The sequence below is a fragment of the Centroberyx gerrardi genome, chromosome 5 (genome assembly GCF_048128805.1).
Source record: "Centroberyx gerrardi isolate f3 chromosome 5, fCenGer3.hap1.cur.20231027, whole genome shotgun sequence".
Lineage (NCBI taxonomy): Eukaryota > Metazoa > Chordata > Actinopteri > Beryciformes > Berycidae > Centroberyx > Centroberyx gerrardi.
This window is the reverse complement of record NC_136001.1, coordinates 15,690,016-15,717,343: the sequence shown is the minus strand read 5'-3', so window position 1 is coordinate 15,717,343 and position 27,328 is coordinate 15,690,016. Positions and strand designations below refer to the sequence as shown.

At 41.2% G+C, this 27,328-nt stretch overlaps 1 protein-coding gene across 1 annotated transcript in view; it reads right to left on the bottom strand.

The window, feature by feature from the left end:
* The window catches only part of iars1 (isoleucyl-tRNA synthetase 1), a 51,739-nt gene that overhangs the window by 7,773 nt on the left and 16,638 nt on the right, over positions 1 to 27,328 (bottom strand). Inside the window, exons 13-28 of the mRNA XM_078283364.1 lie at positions 25,257 to 25,355; positions 21,732 to 21,858; positions 19,874 to 19,947; positions 17,523 to 17,717; positions 17,117 to 17,203; positions 16,489 to 16,572; positions 14,207 to 14,351; positions 13,907 to 14,027; positions 13,611 to 13,702; positions 12,986 to 13,063; positions 12,279 to 12,400; positions 9,657 to 9,759; positions 9,359 to 9,442; positions 6,999 to 7,173; positions 4,304 to 4,416; positions 1,041 to 1,136 (exon numbers count right to left, since the gene is read on the bottom strand). Coding sequence (XP_078139490.1) covers positions 1,041 to 1,136; positions 4,304 to 4,416; positions 6,999 to 7,173; positions 9,359 to 9,442; positions 9,657 to 9,759; positions 12,279 to 12,400; positions 12,986 to 13,063; positions 13,611 to 13,702; positions 13,907 to 14,027; positions 14,207 to 14,351; positions 16,489 to 16,572; positions 17,117 to 17,203; positions 17,523 to 17,717; positions 19,874 to 19,947; positions 21,732 to 21,858; positions 25,257 to 25,355 — 1,795 coding nt within the window. The remainder of the gene's footprint in view (positions 1 to 1,040; positions 1,137 to 4,303; positions 4,417 to 6,998; positions 7,174 to 9,358; positions 9,443 to 9,656; positions 9,760 to 12,278; positions 12,401 to 12,985; positions 13,064 to 13,610; positions 13,703 to 13,906; positions 14,028 to 14,206; positions 14,352 to 16,488; positions 16,573 to 17,116; positions 17,204 to 17,522; positions 17,718 to 19,873; positions 19,948 to 21,731; positions 21,859 to 25,256; positions 25,356 to 27,328) is intronic.

The window sequence follows — 27,328 nt, the reverse complement described above, 5'->3', positions numbered from 1 at the left end:
ACACACCACCCCCAACACACCCACACCCACAAACTACTACCAAACATGTCAAGGAATTGTTAAAAATTAATTCCCATCCCCAGGGTGGAAAATTCCTCACAGATCTTAGTTTGAAATAACTGCAGGAATTTAGCCTGGCTGGGAGCCAGTGCACACCACTGCCATAGGAGGATGGAAAAACTGTTTGTTTCTTGTGAAAACAAGAGGCTGATGGCTAATCCGTCTTTACTCCCCAGACCACTTCAAAGCTCTAACATTAGAATCTGAAAGGGGCCAGACTGTAATTAAGCTTCCATTAAGCCTGCCTTATGATGGAGAAACTTCTAACTGTGATGCTGCAATGGAAAGATTTCAAAACTGCCCTGACAAAATTAGCATGGGACATAAAGAGGAAGGGAGGAGGGAGAGAAGAGGGGGACGAAAACAGAGGGAGAAAAACAAAACAAATTATAGCCAAAGTTCTATGTTGGGTCTATATTGATCCAAAGTTGATATGTAGGCAGACTGTGGTGTAGGTATGCTGGCAGGATATGGGTGTTTAAGGCTCAAATGACTGGCAACAAAAATAGAATTGTTTCCGCATGCCAAAGCAAGCAAACCCCCTCAAAAAATGTAACTGGTTTCTGCTAGAGATACTGTATAATGTGTACAGTGTAATTCTGGTTCATGCAGGGTCTCACTAGTCTTCCAGGAAGGGACTTTCAGGTTGAACTAAATGGGTGGTTCTTTTAATCCCACACATCACACCAATAGGAGCAGGCATTGGTTTATCAGTCTTTTTTCCTGCCTTTCCTGTCAGACATTATTGTACAGTAATTGGTCAAAAAGGATACAAGCCCACCGCCCAGGACGACAATTTGTCTTCAACTCAATAAACTGCCTCAGTGGCATGCTGTGCTCGCCCAAGCACAGCTCCAAACTGTTGGCAAACAGTTTACACTATGTCAGATTCGATTCATTATACACTAGACTGCAAATTTGGTAGCACTGTGTTAGGTGCCAATCAGCTTCCTAGTAGTGTTCCTGAAATAGTGTCCCACCTTCTTGCGTAGTTTCTGGATGCGGTTGATGACCTCTCTGGCAACACCCTCATCCACCATGGACTGGTCTGGGGTGACATCCAACAGCACCAGGACCTAGAGGAGAACAGACCGAGAGGACAAGAGGAGAGTTACATATCAAACCGATCACAAACATGTTGGAGAGAGGAACTGTTACACTTCCAAAGACTGATAATGTATGTTGGCACACTAGGCTGCTTCCATATACAATATCTCGGCCTAGAATACTCTTTCTTTTCCTTCAGTTGAGATTTCCACTTTTGTGTCTGAGCCTACTAGGCTTCATGTTTGAAAGTGCATTCTATAGATGTGAAAGCCATAAAATTTTACCAAAAAAATAAGACGGGGCATTCCGATGTATGTTTGCTTTCTATCTTTGCTTGTATCCTATCCTGTACCTGCCTATCATCGTCATCGGTTTTCCTTCCTTATATATTTTTTCATTTGAAAAATAAATAAATAAAAAATAATAAAAAACTATACATTTTAGTGTGAATATTTCCATACTAAAAGCCCTAAGAGCCCTGCAGAAGGGAAATCCAGTGTGCGCTCCTACACCAGGGAGTACAGTAGAAGTCAAACAAGCATGAGTAACCTCTAGGCTGGTGTGCTGAGCATCCACATACCAGGAAGTAGCTTTGTGATTTTCTAACTGTGGCTAAGACAACACATTAATTAAAAATTTTGTTCAGTGATTCTCTTAATTAAGACAAAACTGTGCTACCACGGCACTTTGGTGTTAACAGATGGACTTTTTAAAGTCACTCCAATGATGAATACTCCCCATCCCACCCTTCCATCCGAGCACCTGTGCTAGCACTCTTGTTAAAAAATATGCAGTGGAGACTGACAGTCTCTGAACAGTAGCAGAGAGACAGGATGACACGTAGGTCTTGAACTGGTATTCATCCTCCGATATCATGAGTTCGCTTTAGCGGCTGAGCCATTTGGACTCTCCTACTGGGTTAGCAGTACAATTACGCATTTGAGAAAGTAAGTTCACCTCCAGAGACAGCTAGAGAAGAATAGGGTAACATGTAAATTAGAGTTACCTTTTAGGAATAGGATGTCTTACAAATTATGTAATGTGAACCATTTGCGTGTATTGGATGTGTAAAACTAGTAACCTATCAACTTCTACTTTCTAATTGGACTAAGCAAGTAGCAGTAATGCCAATATTGTAGTGTAAGTGTGAACAGTAGACTTACTTGGCTCGCTGCTCACAACTGAGCACGTTCCTAAAGTAGAACTAAAATGACTGGCATGTCCTGTAAGCAGCTGAGCTGCTGCCAATCCTGAATATTATACCATGGGAAAGAGGGAGGGAAAGAGAGAACGACAGGGTGATGGAGAAACAGCACAAGCAATAGAGAGACAGAGAAAGAGACCGAGAAGAACGGAGAGACAGACAGATGGGAACAGAGAGGCAGAGAGTCAGTGAGAGAGAGAGAACGAGAGAGAACAGAGAGAGAAAGAAAGAGCAAGCTCAGTAAACTGGTATTAAGGTGCAGCCGTGTGGTGTGCGTACGGTTGGGGGAGCGCTGATTAGAAAGGGCCTGTGGGGAACGCATACGTGCTGGTTCCCACTTAGCCGTGAAATGATTTCATACATCACACTCACAGTAAAGAGACATTAATGCTTTTACAGGTTATGGCGCCGTGACGCAAGAACAGGGAGAGAATAGCATTATTTTTTTTAGTTCCAGCTACATTACACACTGCAGGTCAAGTCTATATAATTGATAACTAAAGTAACAGGATATCATTTTCTCTAGCACTAAAACTGAGTTGGGACTCATGGTTTATTATTACATGGTGTGCTCGTGTGAGAGAATGTAAAGGGGGGAGAGAGAGAGAGAGAGAGAGAGAGAGAGAGAGAGAGAGAGAGAGAGAGAGAGAGAGAGAGCGAGAGAGAGAGAGAGGAGACCAGAGAGACATCAATTTATAGCCTATTTGACTTGACTGGATTAAAGCATATTTGAAGACGAGAAGAGAGAGAGAGAGAGGATGAAAGAGAGAGAAAGAAAGATAAAGAAAGAGAAAGAGAAAGGAAAGTGTGAGAAAAAAGGGAGCGAGTATGTGCCTGTGTGTGTGTGTCTGTTCTTGTATTTCTACACTTTTGTGGACCAAATGACCTCACAAGGATAGACAGATGAAGAAAATAATTTTGACCGTACTCAGTTCTTTAAAGGGTTAATTTAGGGTTAGGTCTTAGGTTTAGGGTTAAGGTTAGAATTAGGATTAAGTTTAAATTAGAGTAAGGGTAAAAGATGAACTAGGCATTGTCACACATTGGCGGCTTCAAATGGCAGTGAGAGGTAACGATTTTAAAAATTTGAAATTCAATACCCAGAAATCACGTTACGTGACGTCAGTAAACTGCACACATTGCACATTACCAACCCAGCTAGCCTGAGATCACTTTATACCAAAGAAAACAAGGAGAATACCGGTGTCATTTAGAGTTATCACCCATTTACTACTGTCTACGTCTAGTTTACATTCCCCCAGTCATTTTGCAATGTATGCCATATGTAATTAGATTTAAGATTTGTTATTTGTCTGTGTCAAGCCTTGCTTGAAATTAACTGTTGTCCCAGCTAAGTAGGACGCCCCAAATAGGAAAACAAGGATGTGAAAATAAAGTTTACAAGGTCCACATGTTTTTGAGGGATTATTTCCTGGCAGAGAGTTCCATTTCTCCCTGTGGGTGTCAGGTGATTGACAATAAGCAGAGCGTAAAGTAATGTGTGCATTAATATGAAAACACTAAACTTGGGCACAATGAAATAACATTAAAATAGAAACTTGACAAAGCCAAATTAAGGCTTTGTGTTTACTGTGATGGAGTATCTAGTCTGTGGAAGTTGCATGAAATTCACAGGGTAACAGAGGTAGTTGGTGCCTCATATAGAGTTTCATCAGGGCAAATAGGGAGAATCTCCGGGGTTGGGGAGTTGGGACGCTTTTTTCTTTTATAGCCCCATTTTCTGATTTAGGCTCATAAGACTGATGTGTTTTTTCATAAAAATCTTTAAAGCTTTACGGTTAGGCAGGCAGTGGAGAGGGTTAGGGCTAGCGGTTAGGGAATGGGTGTAGTCAATAAAACTCCTCACAAGTATAGTAATGCCAATACACGTGTATGTGTGTGTGAGAGTGAGAGAGAGAAAGAGAGAGGAAGGAGGGAGAGAGAGAGAGAGATAGAGTGTAAGTGTGTGTGCGTGGGTGTGTGCATGTGTACCTGTGCGTCAGAGTGTGCCTCGTACTGTGCAGCTGAGCCAGCGCTCTGGTTGAAGGTGTACATCAGCCTCAAGTCCTCCTCATGAAGCTCATGGCCATCCACCATGATGGTGCCTGAAAAAACACACAACTCTTGAATATGGAGCCCAAAAACACACAGCACCATATAGCCTGCCTACAACAACATACCATTCATCACAGTCTACGTTTTCAATATTGAACTATGCAGTATAGACACAATTCAGCACCATGGAACCTGAGAATGACTCAGCATCATCAGCCTACCTTTTTGAACTACAGTGAACAGTAGAGTCTATACAAAACTCACCAGTGGGCATGGAAATTATGCACAGCCTAGTCTAGATATTCATTAAAACAATTTATTTCCAAACAAAAACTAGGACTTTTCTTTTGAAGTGACTGTCATGTAGGAGAAAATTATGTGGTACAGAGGAAAGGCTCCTCTACACACATAAGAAATCACTTATTTCTTATGACTAGACATCAAATGATGTATGACTAATAAAGAGTTTGAACTAACAAGTGGTCACATTTTCTTCTGATTTTTTATCTCTAGATCATAATTACTATAATTTCTACATCACAATATAGTCTGAGACAAAATGCTCAATGAAGCATTATGGAATTACATTGTCAACACACATGGGTCAAATAGTGTTTGTGAATCATTCCTAGTTTGTTTTAACTTGTTTAGAGGACCAAATGGGTGGGGTTTAGTACGGAAGGACAATTTAGTTAATGTATGGTGTCAAACACAAAGGAGTAAAGTTAAGGGTCCTAAATTATTGCTACATATAAATATAGATAAAGAACCTTAGAACTATTGTAAATATATCTATGACATTTTCATATTGATAAAGAACACAAAGTCTGACAAACCATAAGCCTAATGACAACAGAAAACAGACAATTTAAGGGAGGATGAAAAGATATGTATCCTTCTTATTATTAATGCAACTCCATGCTGGCTACAGATTTCAGTGAAAATGTGTCGATAATCAATTTAGTTCCCCACCATCCCCCTAATTACATTTGAACAAATTGCCTACTGACTGTAGGTATTTAGTCTTCATATGGCAAGGTTAGTCTCTTGAGAAAAAAATCTTATTTTCAATTACACCTTGCAAATAATACAGAACAAAATGCTCTCTTAACTTGCATGCAGGCTAAAGCTATATGTTTTGAATTAGTTTGGGTCTGGAGCAGCGTTTGCTTGTATTTTGAGGTTCCTTACATTGAAGTCTTCTACCCACATCCATTCCACAACAGGCTAGATCTGAGCTTTTAAACAATACAGCAAACCCAATCTAGTCCACTTTATATCTCCATTTTGCCAGTAGCAACAATTACCCATGTCTGTGTTCTGAGTAAAAACCATGACCATGTTCTCCTCTCCTCTTCACTTTTCCACACCCAGAGGGAGGGTGAAACAGTCACACCGTTTCTCTCTAATCCTAGATTTCCACGCTTTGATTTCCTGTATCCCTCCCTCCCTCCTCCTTTGCTCTCACCCACCTCTTCTCTTAACCTCTTCTCTTTCTCTCTATCAAGATAATGGGATCAAAGATACAGGTAAGAATTAATGAGCATTACAAGCTACCGCCAACTACAAGAGATGAACCATTGATCAGTTACAATCCAAACAGCCACCCTTCTATTGTGCTTACTTCAAAATCATAATTATCGATTAAATTAGAATCTGAGTCCTGGACTGTGCAGCTACAAATTGCTCAAGAGGTCAAAGGTATCAACAGATCATTTGACCATGACATTTTGGCATCTCACCTATGATTATGAGCCAAAGAAGTGTTATTTGGTACTGCCTGAACACCTTTTCTTCTTAGTGTATCCTCCCTCCAAAGCTATCCCCCCTTACCCCACCAACCCCTATCATATCTACCTCTTCCCCTCCCTCCTTCCCCCTCCTCCTTTCCAATCGGCTGGACTTCAAACGTCAGAATGATTGGAAATGGGAAGTTCCCACAGCCCAGCTGACCTCCAGAGCTGCCTTCCCCAGAGGCTCATCGGCTCCCCACACGGTTCTGTCTAATTGGAGAGACAGGATACTTCGATCTCTATACTGGCTCTGATTATGGTTTCAGAGGGGTTAGGATTTTGAGGCCAAACTGGCTGTATAAGAATCTGACTTTAGCAGGCCTTCATTGCAAGGATTTATTCTTAACTGACCTTTCTGATTAAATAAATAAAAATAAAGATGTCTGAAGTGACACAAGATAAACATAGTGTGCAATGTGTGCATAAATCTCTCTACCAACCTACTGCTGGTCATTGATTAATTCCTTGGTAGATGTGGTCACTGCCTTTAAACACAGGTAATTTCTGACAAAATGTCTGTATAAATATTTGATTTTGAGATTACATTTGCTGACAAATCATATAAATATAAACCGTGCCATGTGTACATGTCTTGTAGCTGTTCGCTTGTTAAGTTGTTAAATGCAGTTGAAAAGGGAATACGCTGAGAAAGTAGTGAAATATCTTAGGCTGCTGACATGCATTAAAAGCACTTAAACATATAACATAACATAACATATATAATATAAGACTTTGCATTGTCCCCGATTATGATTACAAGTTTGCATTGAGCTTCTCTAATGGTTTAGAGTTGAGCGGACAACTTTTTTGTGGCCTTTTTCACACACACAGCGTTGTACCTGTCGTCTGGAAGGCCTCTAGCTGTTCGCTGGTCAGCTCCTTGATAGAGGTGGTGACGGCTTTGAAGGCCCCCTTCAGCCTCTTTCCCAGGACCATGTGGTCCGGCTCGGCCCTCAGACGGATACCGTACTTGTCCTTGTCAGTTGACAGGGTCAGCTGGCGCACGTTCAGCTCCTGGAAGACGCAACACACACACAATGTCTTAGAAAAAGTACTGTAATTGGCTTGTAGTTACCTGTGAACAGTGTCAATGCCTGACGTACAGATGGAAAGATACAGAATTAAAACCTAGTGTTCAATATGTACTGGGTTGGACCAATCGAACGATCAGTCATTCAGTCAGATAGCAAGTCAGCCGGGTAATCAGCCAGTCAGTCTATCTAAGTCTTTCAGACAGTAAGCCATTCCTCCTGCCATTTATTCTGTTAGTCAATACTTCTGCCATCCTATCCAATGTGGTCTATTCTTTCTAAATAGAAAGAGAAATGTGTGAATCAGTCATATCTGATGTCTGTAGCAGTAGAGGTACTAATTTTAGCGTACTGACACCCGCCCTGGCCAGCCGTGCACGGCTTCTTTCGATCAATCACTCTGAAAAGAGCCGGGTTACGACAGGGACTGGGTTCTCCCATAGTTAACTCACTGACAGACAGCGTAGATACGCTATTGTCATGGGCTGGGTAATAAACTAAAGGTCAAGACATACTGGCGGTGAGAATAGCTGAAAACACTTCCTTTTCCACAGGTTTCTCCCTCATTTTTGGTTTCTGTTTTGAGAGGAGTCTGGTAAGTTTGAGTAGGGTTTAATCTGGCAAATTGTCCATGAGAAAAATATCTTTCAACTTGATATTGGCAAGGGCAAGTATGGGTTGGTGCACATTCGTGTGTGTGTGTGTGTGTGTGTGTGTCTGATCTCTATGTCTCGGTATATTTTCTTTGTGATCTCTATCCCTCTGTCCCTCAATTTAATTTATTCAAATCTTTATTTCTGGCTGTATGTAGAAGGTGGCAACTTATTCTCGTATATTAATGTGTTGCCATTATTTTTACTGGTGCCAAGTATAGTTGCAGAGAGGTATGGTCTTGAGATGCCAGAATTAACAAAATATCTGTGATGGGACGCACTGATTTGAACCCCAATTACATATCTCCTGTCAACCATCCCCCTTCCCTTTTTAAAAAAAAAAAGGTATCTTTAAGGCCAAATCTGGCAAAGTTTAGTCCATCTCTAATTGCCATGTTCAACGGATAACATCTTATTTACAGTACACTATTCTAGGTCGAAGAATGCACACACTGTAATTCTTTACAACATCCTGACTAAATCTACCTAACTGCCAAATGCTAAACCCAATTGAAATTGTCTATAGTCGGTACAGAGTCTCAAGGTTGTTCCCCGAGCTGAAGGACCTCCACTGCTCTCAATTCTGATCAAATAAATCTTGTTTACTGGAGGGAAGCTGTAAGTCAGCAAGGTTAAATGTTTTTCCCCCACCAGAAATGAAACAGTTTGAGAGATAAGAAGTTGCTCGGACTGAGATAAAGCTGACAGAATCCTCAGGTTCTAACAGAGAGGTGGGTGAACTATAATGATGTGGATTACTGTCACTCTGAAGCACACCATGGCAGAATTACAGTAATATAATGTTTGCCGGCTTTTGTTTACATGCCTTGCAAGTGCAGCTTCTACTTTTGATGGGGTGTTTTAGAATGTGTAGCGATCAAGGCAGTTCAAATATCTGAAATCATTTTCCAAGGCATCTGCTCTGAAGTGGGGCTGCTTCTTAGATGAATCAGACTTACTAGAATTAGTGAGTAGAGCTAATGAAACCACTGGTGTGTAAAGGTGCATTGGCTTTGCTCTACATCCCCTCCAATACTGCAGTTTCATCAACTCAACCTAGCGGCTTTGAAGTGTCAAAGGGGATTTGGGCTCTTCATTCTCTCTCTAGTCAACATGCAAGCGCAACAGTTTCCAATCATATAATGGTTATCAATGACGGGAAAGAAAAGGAGAGAATCCAAGCACAATAAACACGCAAAATCTGATTATATCTGGAAAACAGTTGATAGGAAAGATGTAAAGAAAACATCTGCTCCTTTTGCCTCAAAACAGAGATCAGTAAACTGACATTATACATTTTAAATTAGAGCACTTGAGAAATACATCTATGTCTATATATCCAAAGTCAATAGACTACATCAAATCTGTACTACAGTTATTATCACAAAATCTAACTACACCAAAGTTACTGTTGGTAAAATAAATAAATACATACATGCATAAAATAAATAAAAGAATGTGGATTGATAGTTTATAGAGTTTCTGTATGGATTATAAAAAAAAAAAAATCCTTACTTCCAGGATGTATTTCTGTAGGGACTGGATGTCTTTCAGAGCCTCTGGGTCCTGGTGGATGACTACCACCTCCTTTAGTGGGTACTGAAACACACACAGACACACACATTACAGCTGGTAAAGAGCTACAGTACAACACACACACAGAATAGGGTTGTCACAACACACTAACAATACCGACACCATACCAGACCAAGTGCAGTGATACGGAGCCATATCACAACACCAAATGCACTTAATTTACTGTACCTCATAGGCCTGTGTTTATGACTGGGGTGGGGTAAAGGTGATGACTTACCTTGACAGGCAGCGTCTTCCTGTCTCGGATCACTCTGCCCAGCTCAATCACCGACTGCATCTGAGAGACGGCGCTCTCAATGCGCTTATCAATCACACTCTCCCTATAACACAGAAAACATAAGCAAAAAAAAGAAAGTTTCACTGTATCGTTATGTTTGAATAATCGCTGATTTGGTCATACTGAAAGATGGAGCGGTAAGATGCTGCTGTCCTTGACTTTAACCAAAATATTATAATTAATGAGGCCTTTTATAATTTCTGTTAACAAGGAAGGTGTCATCGAGCCGTTCCCCTTCTTATAATAAGAAGGGAACGGGGTGAGAATGCACATAGCAGATAATACTCAGGCAATCTTTTATCTTGGGAACATTTCATTCTGTACGTGGGTTTGGGTTCTGCACGATTTCAGGGCACAATTAAGAAGAGGTCGGGGCATCATTATAGTATCTCAGTGATAACAATCCTCATCTTCTGGCAATTGCCGATTCAGAAATTCAAAATGCTCCTCCATTGGAAAGGACGAATAATAAAATGTAACAAGGTTAGTACTGCACATCTTAATGAAAGACAGGGTAAAGAAACATCAGCACCAGAGCTCCTCTCAGGAACATCTACTAACGAGGTACACTGTGACTTCCACCCCAGAATTCTGATTAGAGCTGTGCAACCGCTGATAATGACACATAATAATGCTATTAGCACTCGCTGTCTGCAGGAACATAGACTGTATGTGTGTGTGTGTGTGTGTGTGTGTGCGCCCATTTATTCATGCTGTGTGCTTCTCCGTGCGTGCATACCACACTAGAGTAAAACTAGAGTAGAAAGGACACCAGGGACAGCCAATCATTTAATGAGTTGATTGAGGAGCAGCTGTTCCCGCCGCCTGATTGGTGGCTGACCTTTGGGAGAGGGTGAAGTAGTCCCATTCGACTATGGGAAGGACAAGCAGTTAATAAAGCAAGCCAGGCTGAGTGCTGCCTAAGTGACAAGGGAGATTATGTGAACCATTTTATTTTCCTTATTTTGAATCAAAGGAATATTTGATCTTGTTATACGTTTTTATACTTACAGAGGATGATATGATTAAGCTGAGACAATTATGAATTCCTCCCTGGCATTGCCAGACTGACCAGCCTCTAAAGTACACATTTAGTTTAAGCTATTCAAGTGAAAGGAAATTGAATTCGTTCAGTAATGAATATCTAACTTTTATGGTTTTTGCCCTGTCCCAACGTCCATTTCTAAAGATTATTTTTTTGGGGCATTTTTTGCTTTATTAGACTAATAGTAGAGAGAGACAGGGAAGACAGGGCAGAGTGAGGGGATGACACGCACTGCGATTGGGACTTAGCCTTAATGGTTGCGCTAAAAAAATGGACACTATACTGTTTTACGGCTGATAATCAAGACAGGCCCTGTGCTCTTCTGTGTGTGTGTGTGTGTGTGTGTGCGTGTGTGTGTGTTGTGCTTTCTCTCTCACTCTTCTGAAAGTACATACACCCTCATCACTCTCTAAAAGAAGATGTCAACACTCTATCATCCCCAGAGGAAAATACAAACTAGGCTAATTGATGGAACCATGAGTTGATTTTTAGAGAAGATAGCAGTACATTTGCAAAATAACAAGAACACTGGAGGGGGTTTGTGCACAAGGATTTAAAATTACTTGCTTTCCACATATCAGATGACTTGGTTGTTGGTTAGGACTGACTCTGTGGAAAACGCATCATCTGTGATTCACTTTTATCACGCCAAAACAAAGAGCCATGAATTCCATTTGACACACGCGCACACAGAGTAAATCTGCTTAGAAAACACTCAAAAGCATATCTTAAGTTCTAGAAACAAACAAACAAAAAAAAGGTAATCATTAAAACAACACAATTAATCATTATCCAATTTGAGAGTTTTGATAATCTCCTCAATTACAATGAAGATGGGTACTCCGAGTAGAAAACCTGGTCTTAGTTGAAAGTGGTGGAATATAAAGTAGGCTAATCAATGTGAACACAAGTGTGTCTGACAAGACAACGCTTTACAGGAGAGGAGGAAAGAGGAATGTTGGTACAAAATTAGAGCGAGCTGTCTACTGTGGGCTGATGGAGACACAAAAAGGAGCGGTAAGACACAAAGAGAACAGCTGCTGTGAATCCCAACAGTTATTTCAGAAACTTCTGAGAAGTCTATACCGAGGAGTTAAGAGAGTGGGGGGTTTGAGGTGAAGTTAGGTCACGCAGTCTGGTTGAACCCGATTAGACTCTGGATCAGCAGTGGATATCCTAAGGGAAATGGGGCTAATGCAAGGGGTTTTTGCTGTTTGAGCTGCAGGGTGGCCCAGTGGTTACAGAGACTGTTATTCAACCAGATGACCCTGGTTCAAGCACCCCATGTCGACAAGCATCCGCCCCGCTGAAGTGTCCTTGAACAAGACATTGAATCCCTACCAGCTCCAGGGGTGCTGCTCTATAGCTGACCTCCTGTGGAGGAGGGGCAAGCAAAGAAGGGAATTTCCCTACAGAGACCAATAAAGCATCACATTATTGTTACTTTAATTACAGTGGCATGAAGCTGCAGATGCCCCTGGAATTAAGGCATTATTTAAAAGGAGGATTTTCCCAACCTGACTTGGGGCAGCATAAGATAGTGGATGCTACTGGCGTCCTTCTCCTCAACGGAGGCGGGGTCGATGAGGTGACGCAGGTTTTGGTACATCATCTCTGTGATGAAGGGAGTGAAGGGAGCCTGGGGGTAAAAAGGCAAGAGAGAAAGAAGGAATGAAAGATGGAGGGAAAGGGAGACAGAGACAGAGAGTGAGAGCCAGAGAGAGATTATTAGGATGATACTTTAAATTCTCTGTAATGAAGGGTCTGAATTCAGGAGAAGATCAGCACACAAACACACTTTTGGTGCAGTTTTTCCTCAGTTCGTACAATAGTTCTAATATAATTTTGCCAGAGTGAGGTTACTTTGCATGTGATACTCACACTAATTAATTTGTATAGCTCACAACTGATCTGTATTGATCTGGGTTAGGCTAACTGGCTCGTTAGCGTGCCTCTCGCCTCGCATGCAAACATCTTCAAGTCAGTGTGTTATAAATAAGAACTCCTACTGCTCATGTATTATTCATGAACATGCACACACACACACACACACACACACACACACTCACTATCTCTTACATACCAGCATTCTCTTTGTCTCTTGCACACACACACACACACAAGCAAAACCTCACCACAGCAAATCTCTGCCATACACAATCTCTTTCTCTCTCGCTCACACACACTCTCACACGCACTTACACAGAGAAACAGCATGACTCACCATCAGCCTGCACATGGAGAACAGAACGCTGAAGAGGGTTTCCAGCGCCCACAGGCAGTCCTCAGTGCCACTCTCTCCCTACAAAGTTCACACACACACACATCAACACATACAGTCCCCTTGGCATTGCACAAAGATAGAAGTGCCCACATATACATACATGCATGCATGTGCCCCCAATCCAGTTCAACCAAATGCTTACTGGGAGGGCCATAAACTGACTGCTATAAAAAGGCCATAGATGGAGGCTACGATACTGACTAAAGGCAATAGACTCACTGGTTGTTTAAACCACTGTTTCTACCATCTTAATGATTTATTTATGTGCACATCACCACTAAAAAGACACAGGACATAAACAGTAAAGAAGCAGACACATATTTACACAATCTTTTGTTAAGGATACAGCAGCAAAACTGTTTCCCCCTCATCCTCTGTGGTCCCATCACCTATAGGCCCCTCACCAGTAGTCTGTAGTTGGCTTTCATATACACATACATATATATATATATATATATATATATATATATATATATATATATATATATATATGTATAAAAACCTACGGCTAGCATCTTTCTTGAATAAACACTAGACAAATGCAAACTCATAGCTGTGACCTCACCTTTAGACGGCGTCGGTTGGTCCTGACGTACCAGTTGGTGAGCATGTCCACAAACTTGACGAGGCGAGGCACCACAGTGTACAGGCGGTATGCTGCAACAAGACTCTACTGTCAGTTTACACATAAGGAGAGTAGAAACAAAGATGGATGGGCTGCCTGATAGGATGGAACGTAGGAGTTTAGGGAACTGTCCATGCCAAAGGGGGTCGTGGTAGAAAAGATTTGCGAGCAACGGATTTAGGGGTGTGTGTGTGTGTGTGTGTGTTTAAGTGTTTTTGTGAGAGTGTGTGTCTCACCATCCATCTCAGCCTTGAAGAACTGGATGAGGGACTGCGTGAAGGACTGAATCCATTTGTCCATGATGTTGTCGCTCTGCTTCGCTGTGTTCTCGTTGTACAGGAACTTAATGTCCTCCTCCTAACGCATTAACGCACACAAACACAAAAAACAAAATAGAAAAATACATGATACAAAAACAATTCTTGTATATCTGACAAGAACTCATACTACCTTGTTTTGCCTCTGCACTTTCTACACCAGGAATAGCCTAACGAATATCCTGGGTTGTGCAAACGTGTGTGTGTGTGTGTGTATACCTTCTGTAACCTCTGCACATTCTGCACCAGGAAGCGGTAGGCATTGTACCAGGGCAGGAAGACGTCCTTCAACACGTCTCGGACACCGTCCTCTTTGAATCGCAGGTTCTCTGCTCTCACTACTGGAGAGTTGATGAGATACAGTCTGCAGGGAGAGACAGTGAAGGGGTTAGTGAGTGTGTGTGAGTGTGTGTGTGTGGCAGGAAAGAGTTTGAGTGAGTGGGAGCAAGTGTACACGTGTTTATACCAGCAAACAAGTCTGGGGAATGGAAGCTTCAATGTATGTATTCATGTATGCATGTGTGAGTGAGTGAGTGAGTGAGTGAGTGAGTGAGTGAGTGAGTGAGTGAGTGAGTGAGTGAGAGTGAGTTAACTAGCGAGCAATTGACTGCGCAAACAAGTCTGTGTGCACTTACACGAGTAAATGTGTGCATGTTGAGAGGATGAAACATGGAAAAGCAGAGCAATAGTCAGTATAAACTTTGCCAAACTGAGCTGCGTTGCCCTAGTTACACATCCACTTGACTGGAGTTACTTAAAATGTATTTTGAGGTACAGGAATGTGCTAGGAGCAGAGAGGTTTGCACCTAGACTCAAACAAAAACTAGATCAGATCATGAAGATACTAAAATGCAACCTAAGGGTGAAATAAAAAAAAAAAAGAGTAATGCGTCACATGCCATAGTACTGAAAATCCATAATGGCCTCCAGCTCTGAAAGTTCCAGCACTGATTAAGTGCTAGAGGTGAAAAGAGACCATAGAAGTAGAAATACTTAAATCAATAAAAATATCGCTTATTGACAAAATTTCAGTCTCCAAGTCAACCATGAGAAGCAGCTCTCAAACTACCACCACCAAAGTTTTAGAGCAAAGATTCTCAACCTGGGGGTGTTAAAACATATTTCCATATTTCCATGTTTGGTTTTTTTGTGTGAAATAATTATGTAATCTTGGTGTCCTCCAAGCGAATAAATTAAAATAATTATTTGGCATTACAACTCACCAGTCTGTGCATGTGCACCCAAGATAGGTTGTTGCAAGTGGCTTTATTAAGCCAAAACAGTAGGGAACTCATTTTTTTTAGCAGAGATAACAGCCTGACCTGGTACTATTCTACACGGGTCATAAATTTACTATTAGGTAAAGCTAAGGCTGAGGTGTGTGGGAAGCAGTGAGCTATATACAACTGCATTTCAGGTAGTTAAATATCTTGTGAATAGTTGAAGAAAATAAGGACAATTTGATTGATCTTGATTTGTCTCATCTTATAAGTGATGATTCCACATTTTGTGTTATTCTCTGATCCATTGAAACCAAATGGAGACTGAGTTGAAATGAAGATGATTTTAGTGGCAGAAAAGCTATCAATATAATACAGTAGATTGTGGCAGGTATCAGCATGTTGTTGGACTGGTAAGAAAAGTTTTTAATGGTGTTTCTGGAAGTAAGCTGATATGATGCAACAGCATGCAATATGCCTGGAGTGATTCAAACGTTTGCAACTTGAAGATGTATTTGAAAAAAAGATGCAGAATAGACACAACCATCAACTAGTCAAATAGTTTTGGGCACCCTGAAATGAGAGACCATGAAGAAAAAGGTTGTCTCTTCATGCAATTTTACTAAAAATACCTTGAAACAAAACAGTCTGCACTTCAACCTCACAGTCACTGGTTCATTTTCCATTTGATCTAAGAGTTAGAAGACCAAAGAAAATGAAGTGGGTTGCCATTCAAATACTTCTGGAGCTCACTGTACAGTAATAGCTATACTGTAAGTACAGTTCTAAGGCACAAAACACACACATTCTATTGTACATGGAGGCCTTGGAGGGAAATAGACTACAGCCCTTCTCTACTCATGTCTCCAGCTTGCTCTACATCAGCGTATATGAGCATATGGTGCAACTGGATGGTGCTTTATTCATTAAGCCATATGGCCATGCCACCCCTACTGCTCAGGGCACTGGAGAAAACGTATGAGGAGAGAAAATGTGTGCCTATGTATGTGTGAATATGTGTTAGTGTGTATCTACGTACGTGTGTGTGTGTGTGTGTGTGTGTGTGTGTGTGTGTGTGTGTGTGTGTGTGTGTGTGTATGTGTGTAGGACTAGGATAGTTCCTACTGAAGTACAGATTGTGATTTACATCTGTTAGATCCTCCCCCACTAAGGTAGGTTAACACACAACCCTGCCACCTACACACAAATGATTCATAAGCATGTACACGGACACACACAAAGACACAAAGACACACACACACACACAAGCACAGGGCTGACCTGAGGGCATCGGCTCCATAGTTCTGCACTATCAGTCCTGGATCCGGGTAGTTCTTCTTGCGCTTGCTCATCTTCTGTCCATCGCTACAGGGATGAAACAAAGGCATGAATGCACATACACACGCATGCACGCACACAAGTGCATGCAAGAAACCATGCACTTGGTATTCAAATTAGTCAAGTCCTTCCAGGTCAGCAAGCCTGTGAGCACACTAGCTAGAACAGTGCTGGGTTTGGACCCCAGGGCAGAGGAGAAACAGCCCCTATTTGAGAGCAATTCTAAGGACTAAATGTTACAGCACACATGCTGGTGTACACACACACACAATGCTGATCATGAACCGATCACTACACAAAACATTCAAGTCAGAAGAGGCTGAACAAGAGAACGAGGAAAGGAAAAGGAGACGAGATATAATGGTGTTGTAAAAGAGAAGAGGAGGGGGGAAAGCAGGATTAGCAGAGGTAGCCAAGAAAACAAGGGTGAAGATAAAGAGTGGAAAAGCAGAATGATGGCTTAAGAAGATGTCTTAGCAATTTGTTCCAATTGGACTTCATGAAAATTAATTTGATTTGCAAATGAAAGAACGAAGAAGGGGAGGGGCTGTCACTAAGGGAATAGACTGACCTGGCGAGTACCAATCCGTTAACGATGACGTTCTTGAAGGGCGGCTTGCCAAACAGGGCCGTGGACAGCACCAACAGGGTGTAGAACCTAGAGTACAGAGAGAGACAATACAGGAGGTCAGGGTAACACCTAGGACTGAAACGTAAGGATTCATACCTTCTTGGAGGGCAGTTGACCGTGCACCATTCTATCTATTCGTCTTTTGATCCTACCTTCCACTGCAAGAAACATGCCTGTCAGTCTGCCTGCCTCTCTCCATCCATCTATCCATCCATCCATCCATTTATTCTCTGCTCTAGTCAATTCCCTCAATGAAGTCTGCTGGGAAGGCGTCTCTCTCTCACCTGTCAACCTCTATCCATCCATCCCTCCCCTCCCTCCATCCATCTGTCTATCCATTGCTTACCATCCCCTGGTCTGGTCAATGCCTTCGGCGATGAAGTCTGCTGGGAAAGTGTCCTCGAACTCCTTCCGGTTCTCGAAGGGGTAGTGGGCCTGGGCGTAAGGCATGCTGCCGCTCTCAAACCAGCAGTCAAACACCTCCGTGACCCTGCGCAGGATGCCCTTACCGCACCGTGATGGTATGGTCAGACCGTCAATACTGGGGAGAGAGAAACAAGGGGATAGAAGGAGGGAAAGAAACAGGGAGAGAGAAGAAGAAAGGAGAAAAACTGAACGGTGAGTGGAGACAAGAGGTTGACTCAGCGGTTAGAACGCATTTGCTGAAGATGGACAGCAGCAATACTAAGCATTCAGCTCTGTGTTATTGTTAGTTTTTATCAGTTCCCAGCCGTGGGGAATTAAATTTTTTAAACACTTGTACACTGTAGATCTGAGGTTCTATGGGCTTTTCAGCTGCAGTCCAAAACAAGAATTTTAATCTTTCACCCTTGGGATCTAGACTCAAGAAAACACAGCGGTGCTCATGTTGCGCTGAGGCAGACTAGAATTAGGCCCCTTATTGCTTTGGGTCATAAGTTTCAGACACCAGGCTATAGATTAATTTACTTGATAGGCTATAGATTAAGTCTATAAACTGACTCATTCAGATTCAGCCTACAAACTAAATCATGGTTTGTTCAGTAAAGCTATTTAACCAGAGGAGAAAACACATGAACCTGGCTTCTATAGTAGTTTCAAAATGTCCCCCTGTGTGCGGCAGCCATTAAATCTAGATCAAACGCAGCCAATATATTGCTCTTATCTCTATTGCTCACATGGAAAGTCACCTTTGTTGTATCCTGGGTAAAATATAATCTTTCTTCAACATTGTATTTCCAGGGAAAATTGACTAAGCACATTTGCCTTTTTTCCCCAGCAACAACCTGGCACACTTTTATAGAACTATACACACACACATGCCAATAAGCTCAACACAGCCTTGCCAACAGGCCCGTTGAGGGAGGGGACAGTGTTAATCGGGAATCATACTCCAAAAAGAAGTGGTTTGTTGTGTTTTTTTGGGGTAGTTCAATATGTCATTTTTGGTAGTGAGCTATGCACAAGATTCAACATTCATCTTCCTTCGGTGAACACAACAGCCATTGTTTTCAGGTGTTGGTCACTTCACATCTTATCATGCATATTGATTTGAACCTGTCCATTCAGCTGTTAGTGAAGAGAAGAATACAAGAATTCAAAGATACCTTTTTCTAACCTCAACACTACTACTACCACCGCTTTTGCAGAACAGCAAACAGAATTGCAATCATAGCTAACTTGACAAGTACACAATCTGTATAGCCCCAAGCCGCATTTGTGACAATGACATATAGCCTCAACCAAATTAAACATCACTTTACTTGAATGTGATCTCAGCTCTCTGGCTCCCCATTTGATCAGCTGCCTTAATCACTTTTATGCCGACTTGGCTTGCTAGTTAACATTACCAAATATAGATACACACATAGAGGCACTGCTTATAGAACAATAATTTATTTGAAAATGCAATAGTATGCTTCGTTTTCTGTTCATAAAAATGTTTAGTTATATGTGTATATAAACAAGAGTCAAACAGCCCCGCGACATTGCACTGCACAGTTACTGACTTCTACAGAATGCCCTACAGAAGGACTATAAAAACACAGCTTTCCTACACATTTTTCAACCTTTAATCACTGCAGATTTTTCAACCACTGTTTTACACATTTGACAAGTTGCTACATAGCTAGTCACACAGGCACTATAGATTTTTCAAAGATTTCCCTTCACATGTTTTGTATCTCCCATACTTTTAAAATTGGAAATTGTCGAAATAATTTGGATTACTTTTCCACGCTTTCCAGATATGCGTAGAAACCCTGACTCTACAACCAAATGACAGAGGAGGATGAGGACTGCGACCTCTTCCTCCCCCCATCAATTAAAGATAGCCAGCTCCATGGATGTGATTAAAGGTAATTAGAGGATACAGCGGAAGGGGAAAGTGATCTGTGTTCCCCTACACCCGTCTGGTTAAGGCAGACAGGTCACTTTAGAAGGACAGAGGGCACAGAGAACATGCACGGACTCATACACCGGCACGCAAAAAAGCACCAACACACACACCATATCACAAACGTATATCTCACACACGCCACCACACATCCACCCCATCTAATGTAGACCACTGCACACATATACAGCCTATGAATCTTGCGCTATCACACTGTCACACGCCTTGGACACACGCACACGCATGCACATACACAGACGCACATCATTGATTACACATTCAAGTGGCTGCCTGATAATCTCAGTGGTTGATCAGTGACTCACCTCTCCCGATGTAGATCAGTTACTTTGACTCCGGTCAGCTCCTCCAGTTCCTCCACGGACCCTACACACACCACCTGAAACACACACACACACACACACGCAGAGTACATCTTCTTTATACAGAATAAGCCACATCAGAAAACTCTATTTTTCCATTTTTCCAATGCCCATAATGGGCATTTAAGATGGACTGGCCCCTGCAGTGCAGCATTAGCAGACGGTTAAGTCCTTTACGTTATGGCAGCTAAATACAATTTTGGTTTCGTTCATGTACAGTAGGGGATAGGAAACCCTGTTTTTCCTGGGGGTTTTTTATTTAGGTGTTCAGATCAATTGAAACCAACAGTCTTTGCCCTAGTTTGGAATTATTAAGGATTTAAGCCCTGCAGGGGTTAACTGGTGCGAAACCTCATCAGAAGTTGTGTTTTCCTACTTGTTTGTTGTATTACATTGTCACAACACCACACTACTCTAAAGTAGGCCTACTTCAACACACTTCCTGAGTAACTTTACCTTAGAAAGTATGTTAAAGTGTGTTATCTGGTCTCCTCAGAGAGTTAACCTGTAGGCTCTGCTCTAGTTTTACCACAGCGCCAGGTAACATGGCCCAGATACAGCCTGATACACCACCCTCAGATATGGAGAAGAGAGAATAAAGAAATACAGCCAGAAAGACAGGGACAGAGAGATAGAGAGCACAAAGAATATATACTGAGAGATAGAGATCATACTGGCACACACACACACACACACACACAGACACACACACACACACACATCCAGACAGTTCTAGCTTTGGGTGTATGAGTTGCGGCTAGGGGGTGTGTGAGGGAGGCACCAGGGAGAGAGAGTGTTCTGGAAACAGTCACAATGCTATTTCCAGCAAGCAGGTCGCTGGCTGTCCCTCTTTCAGCCAAGGGACCAACACTTCATTTTTCAAACGCTCAAACAACCCAATTCTGACACCCCTATTCAGTTCAGTCTACTTCACATCATCGACTGGGCTTGGCAACGAACATTCATGACAAGACGAACATTTACAGTTTGGCTCTCCCCTCCACTGTCTGTCTCTTTCCTTTTCTGCCGATTTCCCTCCCTCTCTCTTACTTTCTTCCCTTTTCTGTCTTTGACTCCCTCATTTTCTTTACCGGATAATTTATTCTGTCCCCTCCTCCTTCCCCCTTTCTCCATCTCTTCCTTCCTTGCCCCCATTTTTGTTTGTCTTGAGGACCTTTGAAGTCGTCTTAACCAGCATGAAGAGAACCCAAACACATTTTGGTTTGTGTTTATTGGTTGTTTACATTTATGAATCATTCATGTGTTGAATTTACGGAGGCGCTCACTAATGGCGCCTGAGGGAGCTGACTCGGACTGCAGTAGGGAGTCACGCTAGACTCTGGTTTGACACCACGGTCATCTCACTCTGCAATGCTAGAAGTCTCTCTTAACACATATACACACACACACACAAAAGGCTAGCAATGTTAACTTATACGAGTGTCAAAAACAGGTCAAGTAAAATTCTCTGTCTGCCAATTTAAGAGAGAAAATGAAGAGCTGTATTTGTCCTTTATGCATCCTCACAGTACGCCATGTTGCTTTGGAGAAACACAAAGAAAATCCATTTCTATGGTGTGAATAAATAATAATGGGAGTTATGTGGATTTGCACATATCAATTAGGCCCTGCTCTCTTCTTTAGCCCAGATTTATTTGTGACTGTTCCCTAAGAACCGCCAGTAGAGAATTTGGTCATGACACGGACAAATTGTGTGATCTCTGCAAAGTGAAATGATACATTAGAAACATTAAGTACTCTACTGTAGCAGAATGAACATGGGTATATACGTGTTGCTGACCTCCTCAAAGTCATCGCTGACCCAAAGAGGGATCGGTGTGCCCCAGTAGCGGTTCCTGGAAATTGCCCAATCACGCGCATCCCTCAGCCAGTTCCCGAAACGCTTCTCACGCACAAAATCTGGAACCCTGGAGAAGCAGGAGAGAGAAGAGTGGAAGACAGAGAGATGTGATGTGTGTTCTGGTTTCAGTGACATTAACATATAACATGATTATAACAATAGAACAATAAAGTCAGTATGTAGGGGGGGTGGGGGTAATTTCACTTAAAATTTATACCGCTGCCATATCCTCATGCTAAAATCTCATTAAGCACAGCTAATTTGTAGCTGCCACTACTCCTAGAAACCATTTAATGTGCTGTATGCTTCATCACAACAAGAGCAAGCATAGGTCCCATTATTATGCATTATCATCCCTTTATTGAGCTGGCCTCTATTCCAATTCCTCCTCTTCTAAAAATAAACCGTGTGATGTCCTCTTTATGAAGCTCAACTGCAAAGGTTAACATTGCCTCCAAGGCATCTTCCTCCCTTGTACCCCTTCTCTGCTCTCTCCTTCTCCCATTTTGCTTCTCCCAATCTCTAGCTTTCAACCGCTATCGCACAATCTCTCCCTCCCTCCTTCTCTCCATTTTTCTGTCCCCCTCTCTTGCTGTGCCAGGCGGCACTGCTCAGGAGAATAGTGCAAGGGGTATAAATCGCCGTCAGGATCCACGCGCCAAGCAACGAGTTCATCAATTCCCATTTGTAAGAGGCATTTCTATTTAGGCCCCTAATATATCAATTTAATGATTTTTTTTTCCCTGCTCAGCCCCCTCCTGTCCTCTGCACCTCCCCTCTCCTCTGCTCCCTCTCTCCGTTCGTGCTAAATGTAGAATTTAAAGTGTGCTGTCTTGTGCTGGAGACGCGCAGCAGAGCTATTTAACATGTACAGGCTTCTATTATAAGTCGAAGACACTGGGGATGGATACGAGAGGGAGAGAGACACAGAGATTGTGGTCAGGGAGGGGAGTGATTGAGCGATAGAGATAAGAGTGCGCATGTTTGAAAAAGAGGAGGAGGAGAATGGAAAGAAAGTGAGAGGAAGAGAAATAAGGGAAGGATTAAGGGTGAGAAGGAAAGGTTGGATGAGAAAAGAGAGAGGGACGAAAAAGAAAAACAAGGTGGAAGGGGGGGTGGGGGGGGGGGGGGGGATTTGGGGCAACTGGGGTAGAAACGACGACTCTGATCCCTGCCTGATTCCTAGGTCATTTCAGGATAGAAGATAACAGCACTCGCTCAGAGGAAAGAGGAGACCAGTAACCCTTGCGAGCATTCATTTACTCGCTGATTTTTTCTCTCACTCAATTTATTCAGACCCAGACAGACATCTGGAGAAATCAGTCGACACTGTTTTTCAATACATGTTTAGCCCAAGCCCACCCACTGCACCATCTGATTAACGCGAGATAAAATCACTATGAGAACATGGTAACTAACACTATGCTTTCTGGACTTTTTTCAAATATTGTTTCAGTCTCTCATCAAGTCTAACATGAACTTCATATAGAGGTGCTGAACTCTGCGAGGATTTTACTTTTATTATTAGGATACTGATGAGCTGGCAACCTCACAGACAGCCAATCTTCCTGGGACCAGAACACTCAACTATGAAAGTGGTGATTCTAATCAAAAAGAGAGTTCTTCTTTTAACAAATAATTAAGCTTTGAGAATAAGCTTAATTGGAAAGCTGGTTCAGAGAATCAACCTCAGTGTGCAGCCACACACACACACACACACACACACACACACACACACACACACACACACACACACACACACACACACACACACACAGGGAAGGAACGTGTGTGTGTGTGTGTGTGTGTGTGTGTGTGTACACAATGTTTCTGCATGTGTGTGAATGTAACCAAGTGTGGCAGCTAAATTTGTCACTATGAATATTTGAATAATGAAGCAGAGTGATCCTTCCCTCTGTCCCTACCATAATCATCACATCAGTTACACACTGTCACCATAATTGTTTCACCATGTCTACAAATATCTACATTCTTTGCACTGTAGTTACTCAAATGAATTCAAATAGTGTTTAATATTACTTTCACATACATATGGACATGGTCATACATAATTACTATGACACTAGCACACCTCAGCTTAGGAATTAAGCCTTAAAAGGTAGTGAGAGTGTGTGTGTGTGTGTGTGTGTGTGTGTGTGTGTCTCTGTGTACATGTGTGTCTGTGCGTCTTCACCTAGCTAGCGGCTAGTCATTCATCTCAGTTTGACAGTCCCATTACCAGAGGCAGCTACTGTGGCTCAGAGAAGAGCGCTGGGAGCACCAGGGGTAATACCACTTAGCAAAGGCATCCTGCTGACACTTACTTTTTCTATACATTTTGCCATTACAATTAGAAAATGTTTTCTATAAAATATTGGTTCAATTAGCATCATGATAAAAAGGTTTCATAACGATTCCACCCCCGCCCATGCTAGAGTGCTAATGTTAAAGTTACTAGTAGCTAACTGAATGAGAAATACTGAGATGGGTCAGTATTGTACTGTAATGCCATCAATGCAAAAAATAGACTTCTATTAACCCTTTGTCCATGAGCAATAGCCATGTAACAATTAGCATTTAAAAATAAAGATAATCTATATAGGTCAACAGCATAAGGCTCTGTGTAAAATCCTCACACTTCCTATTACTACACCCAGTGGTGGCTGGTCTGAAGCATGGCATTCTGTAACTGCAACAGAGAAAGGCCTATGGCTGTGATGAACAACATGTTGTAATGCAGAATCATGGCTGTAATTATTTTGGTAAAACGGCGGGACAGGAAAAAAAGTTATTTTTTAGAAAAAAAAAAATACCCACAACAGCTATGATTTCCACAATTCTCTCTCGATAATCGAAAAAAATACTTCAGTCATGTAAACATTATTATTATTATGTGGAGTTGTCAGTTTATGCAATCATGTAAACTGCTTAAATCAGACTATTGCCTTCACACTACTGACAATAGTTGCATTCTTGTGCGCATGTAAACGTAGTCAAGGATAATGCATTTGCACACAATTTAGAGCCATAAAATATCGAATGAATATTAGTAAAAATTACTGATAAGGTAAGTCGCGTCATTTTACAACATTAGATTATCTGATTTAGGTTCGGCATGTTTTTTGTTAGACCCTTTGTTGTAAGTGGACTTTGTTGAAGATGTAATGTTACTGTAGTGGGCCTTGCTAACTGTGTGTTAACTGTGGGTTAGTTGTCAACTTGTGAGCTATTACTAGTGATTGTACTTTTCATTGGTATATTTTCAGGTCACTTTTCAAAACTTGAAAATGGGGCGACTGTTTGTTTGTGAGTGTTCAGCTTTGTTACCATCAGCTGTAGCCTGTTGGGATTATCGGCTGTCTTGGCTTGTAGTATTTTAGACTGCTTGTTTGCCAAGACGATCACAGCTGGCAGACATGCAACTAGAGATAAGATAGTTTTCACTTGTTTCAGAATGAAGCTTACCAGTAGCATTTTCCATTGTTCTCCATTAGTTTCTCCACCATGTGCTCCACTCTAACAAACCAGCTGGGGACGGCTTTGTAGATCAGGGGAGTGTCAGACCTGGGGAGGATATGAACACATAGAATCACATGAAACATACAGTAAGGCTGCACCACACTGACAAAAAAAATTAAAATAAATAACAAAGAAACATTTCTTGCTGAATATTGCAATTGCAATACAAATTGTGATACATAATACACATTTTTCATTTTGGGGGGTTAGAAATGGGATGCTAATGATTTCTTTTGTTAGAATATAAGATATTTTCTCAGATGTGCAACTTTCTTTCTGAATTTTGAACATCACTCCCTCTGATTAAATTTGAATATATAAAATTGTTGCCTCTTGCACTTTGCTAACTTTTGCACTTAATACTGTGATCATTGATTTTTTTCTAAATATCATGTATGCCTAACTGAATAAATAGACTACTTGATAGAATCCAAAGCAAAACAGAAGGGACATGTGCATCATGCAGACTCAACTTTTGTTCAGCAAAAAACTGTTTTTTTTTTTATGCAAATCCTTCTTAAAATGGCTCTTTAGGGGGCTTTCTGGGGTGTAGTCATAATCTTTTCTTGCACTATACAAGACTGTAGACTGTTCTGAATAAGCAGGAAATACATGTCTTACAGTTTGATTTAAAATTGATTTATTTTATTTTTTTGTGATCAAATGTTTTTATTTTAGAAATCGTACAACATTTAAAAATAAAATACACAAGTGGAAATACAAAGACAGAAACCTTGACAGACTGAGATTACAATACAATTTAAAATTGATTTAAAAAAAATTCTGAACATGCATAATTTATTAAATATTCCAATGTGCATCCTTATTTTCAACCAAAATAGCTCATCTTTCAGCCCATAATAGCATATTTACAACCTTCACTACTCTGTATGAGCATACTGAGTGAGATAAATTTACACATGCCCTTGATTTCAACCCAGACTTTCAAAGGATTGTTGGATCTCAACTGATCTTTAGATTTCTAGAATCCAGTTCACAAGCGAATTGTTTACATTTTCTACTGCTATCGACCTGGCCTATTGACCACTGAATGCTACTGGGAGAGCGGTCTAGTACAAATACTCAATAATGGATGGAAGTATTTTTGAACTCCATCCCACAATCTACAAATGATGAGCACGATGAAGCTTTTCTTGTTCAACCCCAGAATAAGCAGAGCCCAAGTTTCTCTGAAAAATATGGAGCTGAGATTGGTACCACCAGACAACTGAATTTGAAATATGCGTTCTGAATTTTTATGTGAAATTGTTCACTTTTTAATTTAATTGAAAATAGTTTAAAAATAACTGTTATATATAGTACAAATTTGCAAACTCTACTTAACCCAAATGTTGCCACAATCTGAAAGCTTTTTAAGAGTTGAATTTAAAATTGTGGCATTGAAAAGTTGAGTTAAGTTCTTATGAAAAGCAGTAGCTTGCAGACAGAATCAAACTGGCTACAGAAGCCCTGAGAAGCACGAGAGAAAAATATTGTGACTCTCTCGGCAGATCCAAATTCTATTTTTTCCCCTGTGTTTTTCTAAATATATCAACAACATGTGAAAAGAAATTCTGCCAGGATCCTCTTTCTAAGTTCTAACATTTTTTTTCCCTCTTGACATCAACTGTTGCGGTAGTTTAAGTTACCGCGGTCCTGGAATAATCAGGATAACCACATCTTTCACCAATGTATAATCAAGAACATATCCACTGTAGTATGCTGCTATGCTTTCAGTAGATAGTAGCCCAACATTTCATTAGCATTGACCAAAATGAATAAATTCCACACCTCTTATGCAAAATTCTAAGTAAAATATTTGTTGGTAAAAAAAATATCTATAATATATATATATATATTTATATAAATTATATATATAAATATGAGTGAGCATCACTCAAAATCGAGGTGAGAGAGCACCGTTTGATGTTACATCGGAACAAAGTTGCTCAAGTTGTCTAAAGCACAGATCCCTCTTCTACTAAGGCAGTTCTACCTTAAAGGTGCTGAGTGGTTAA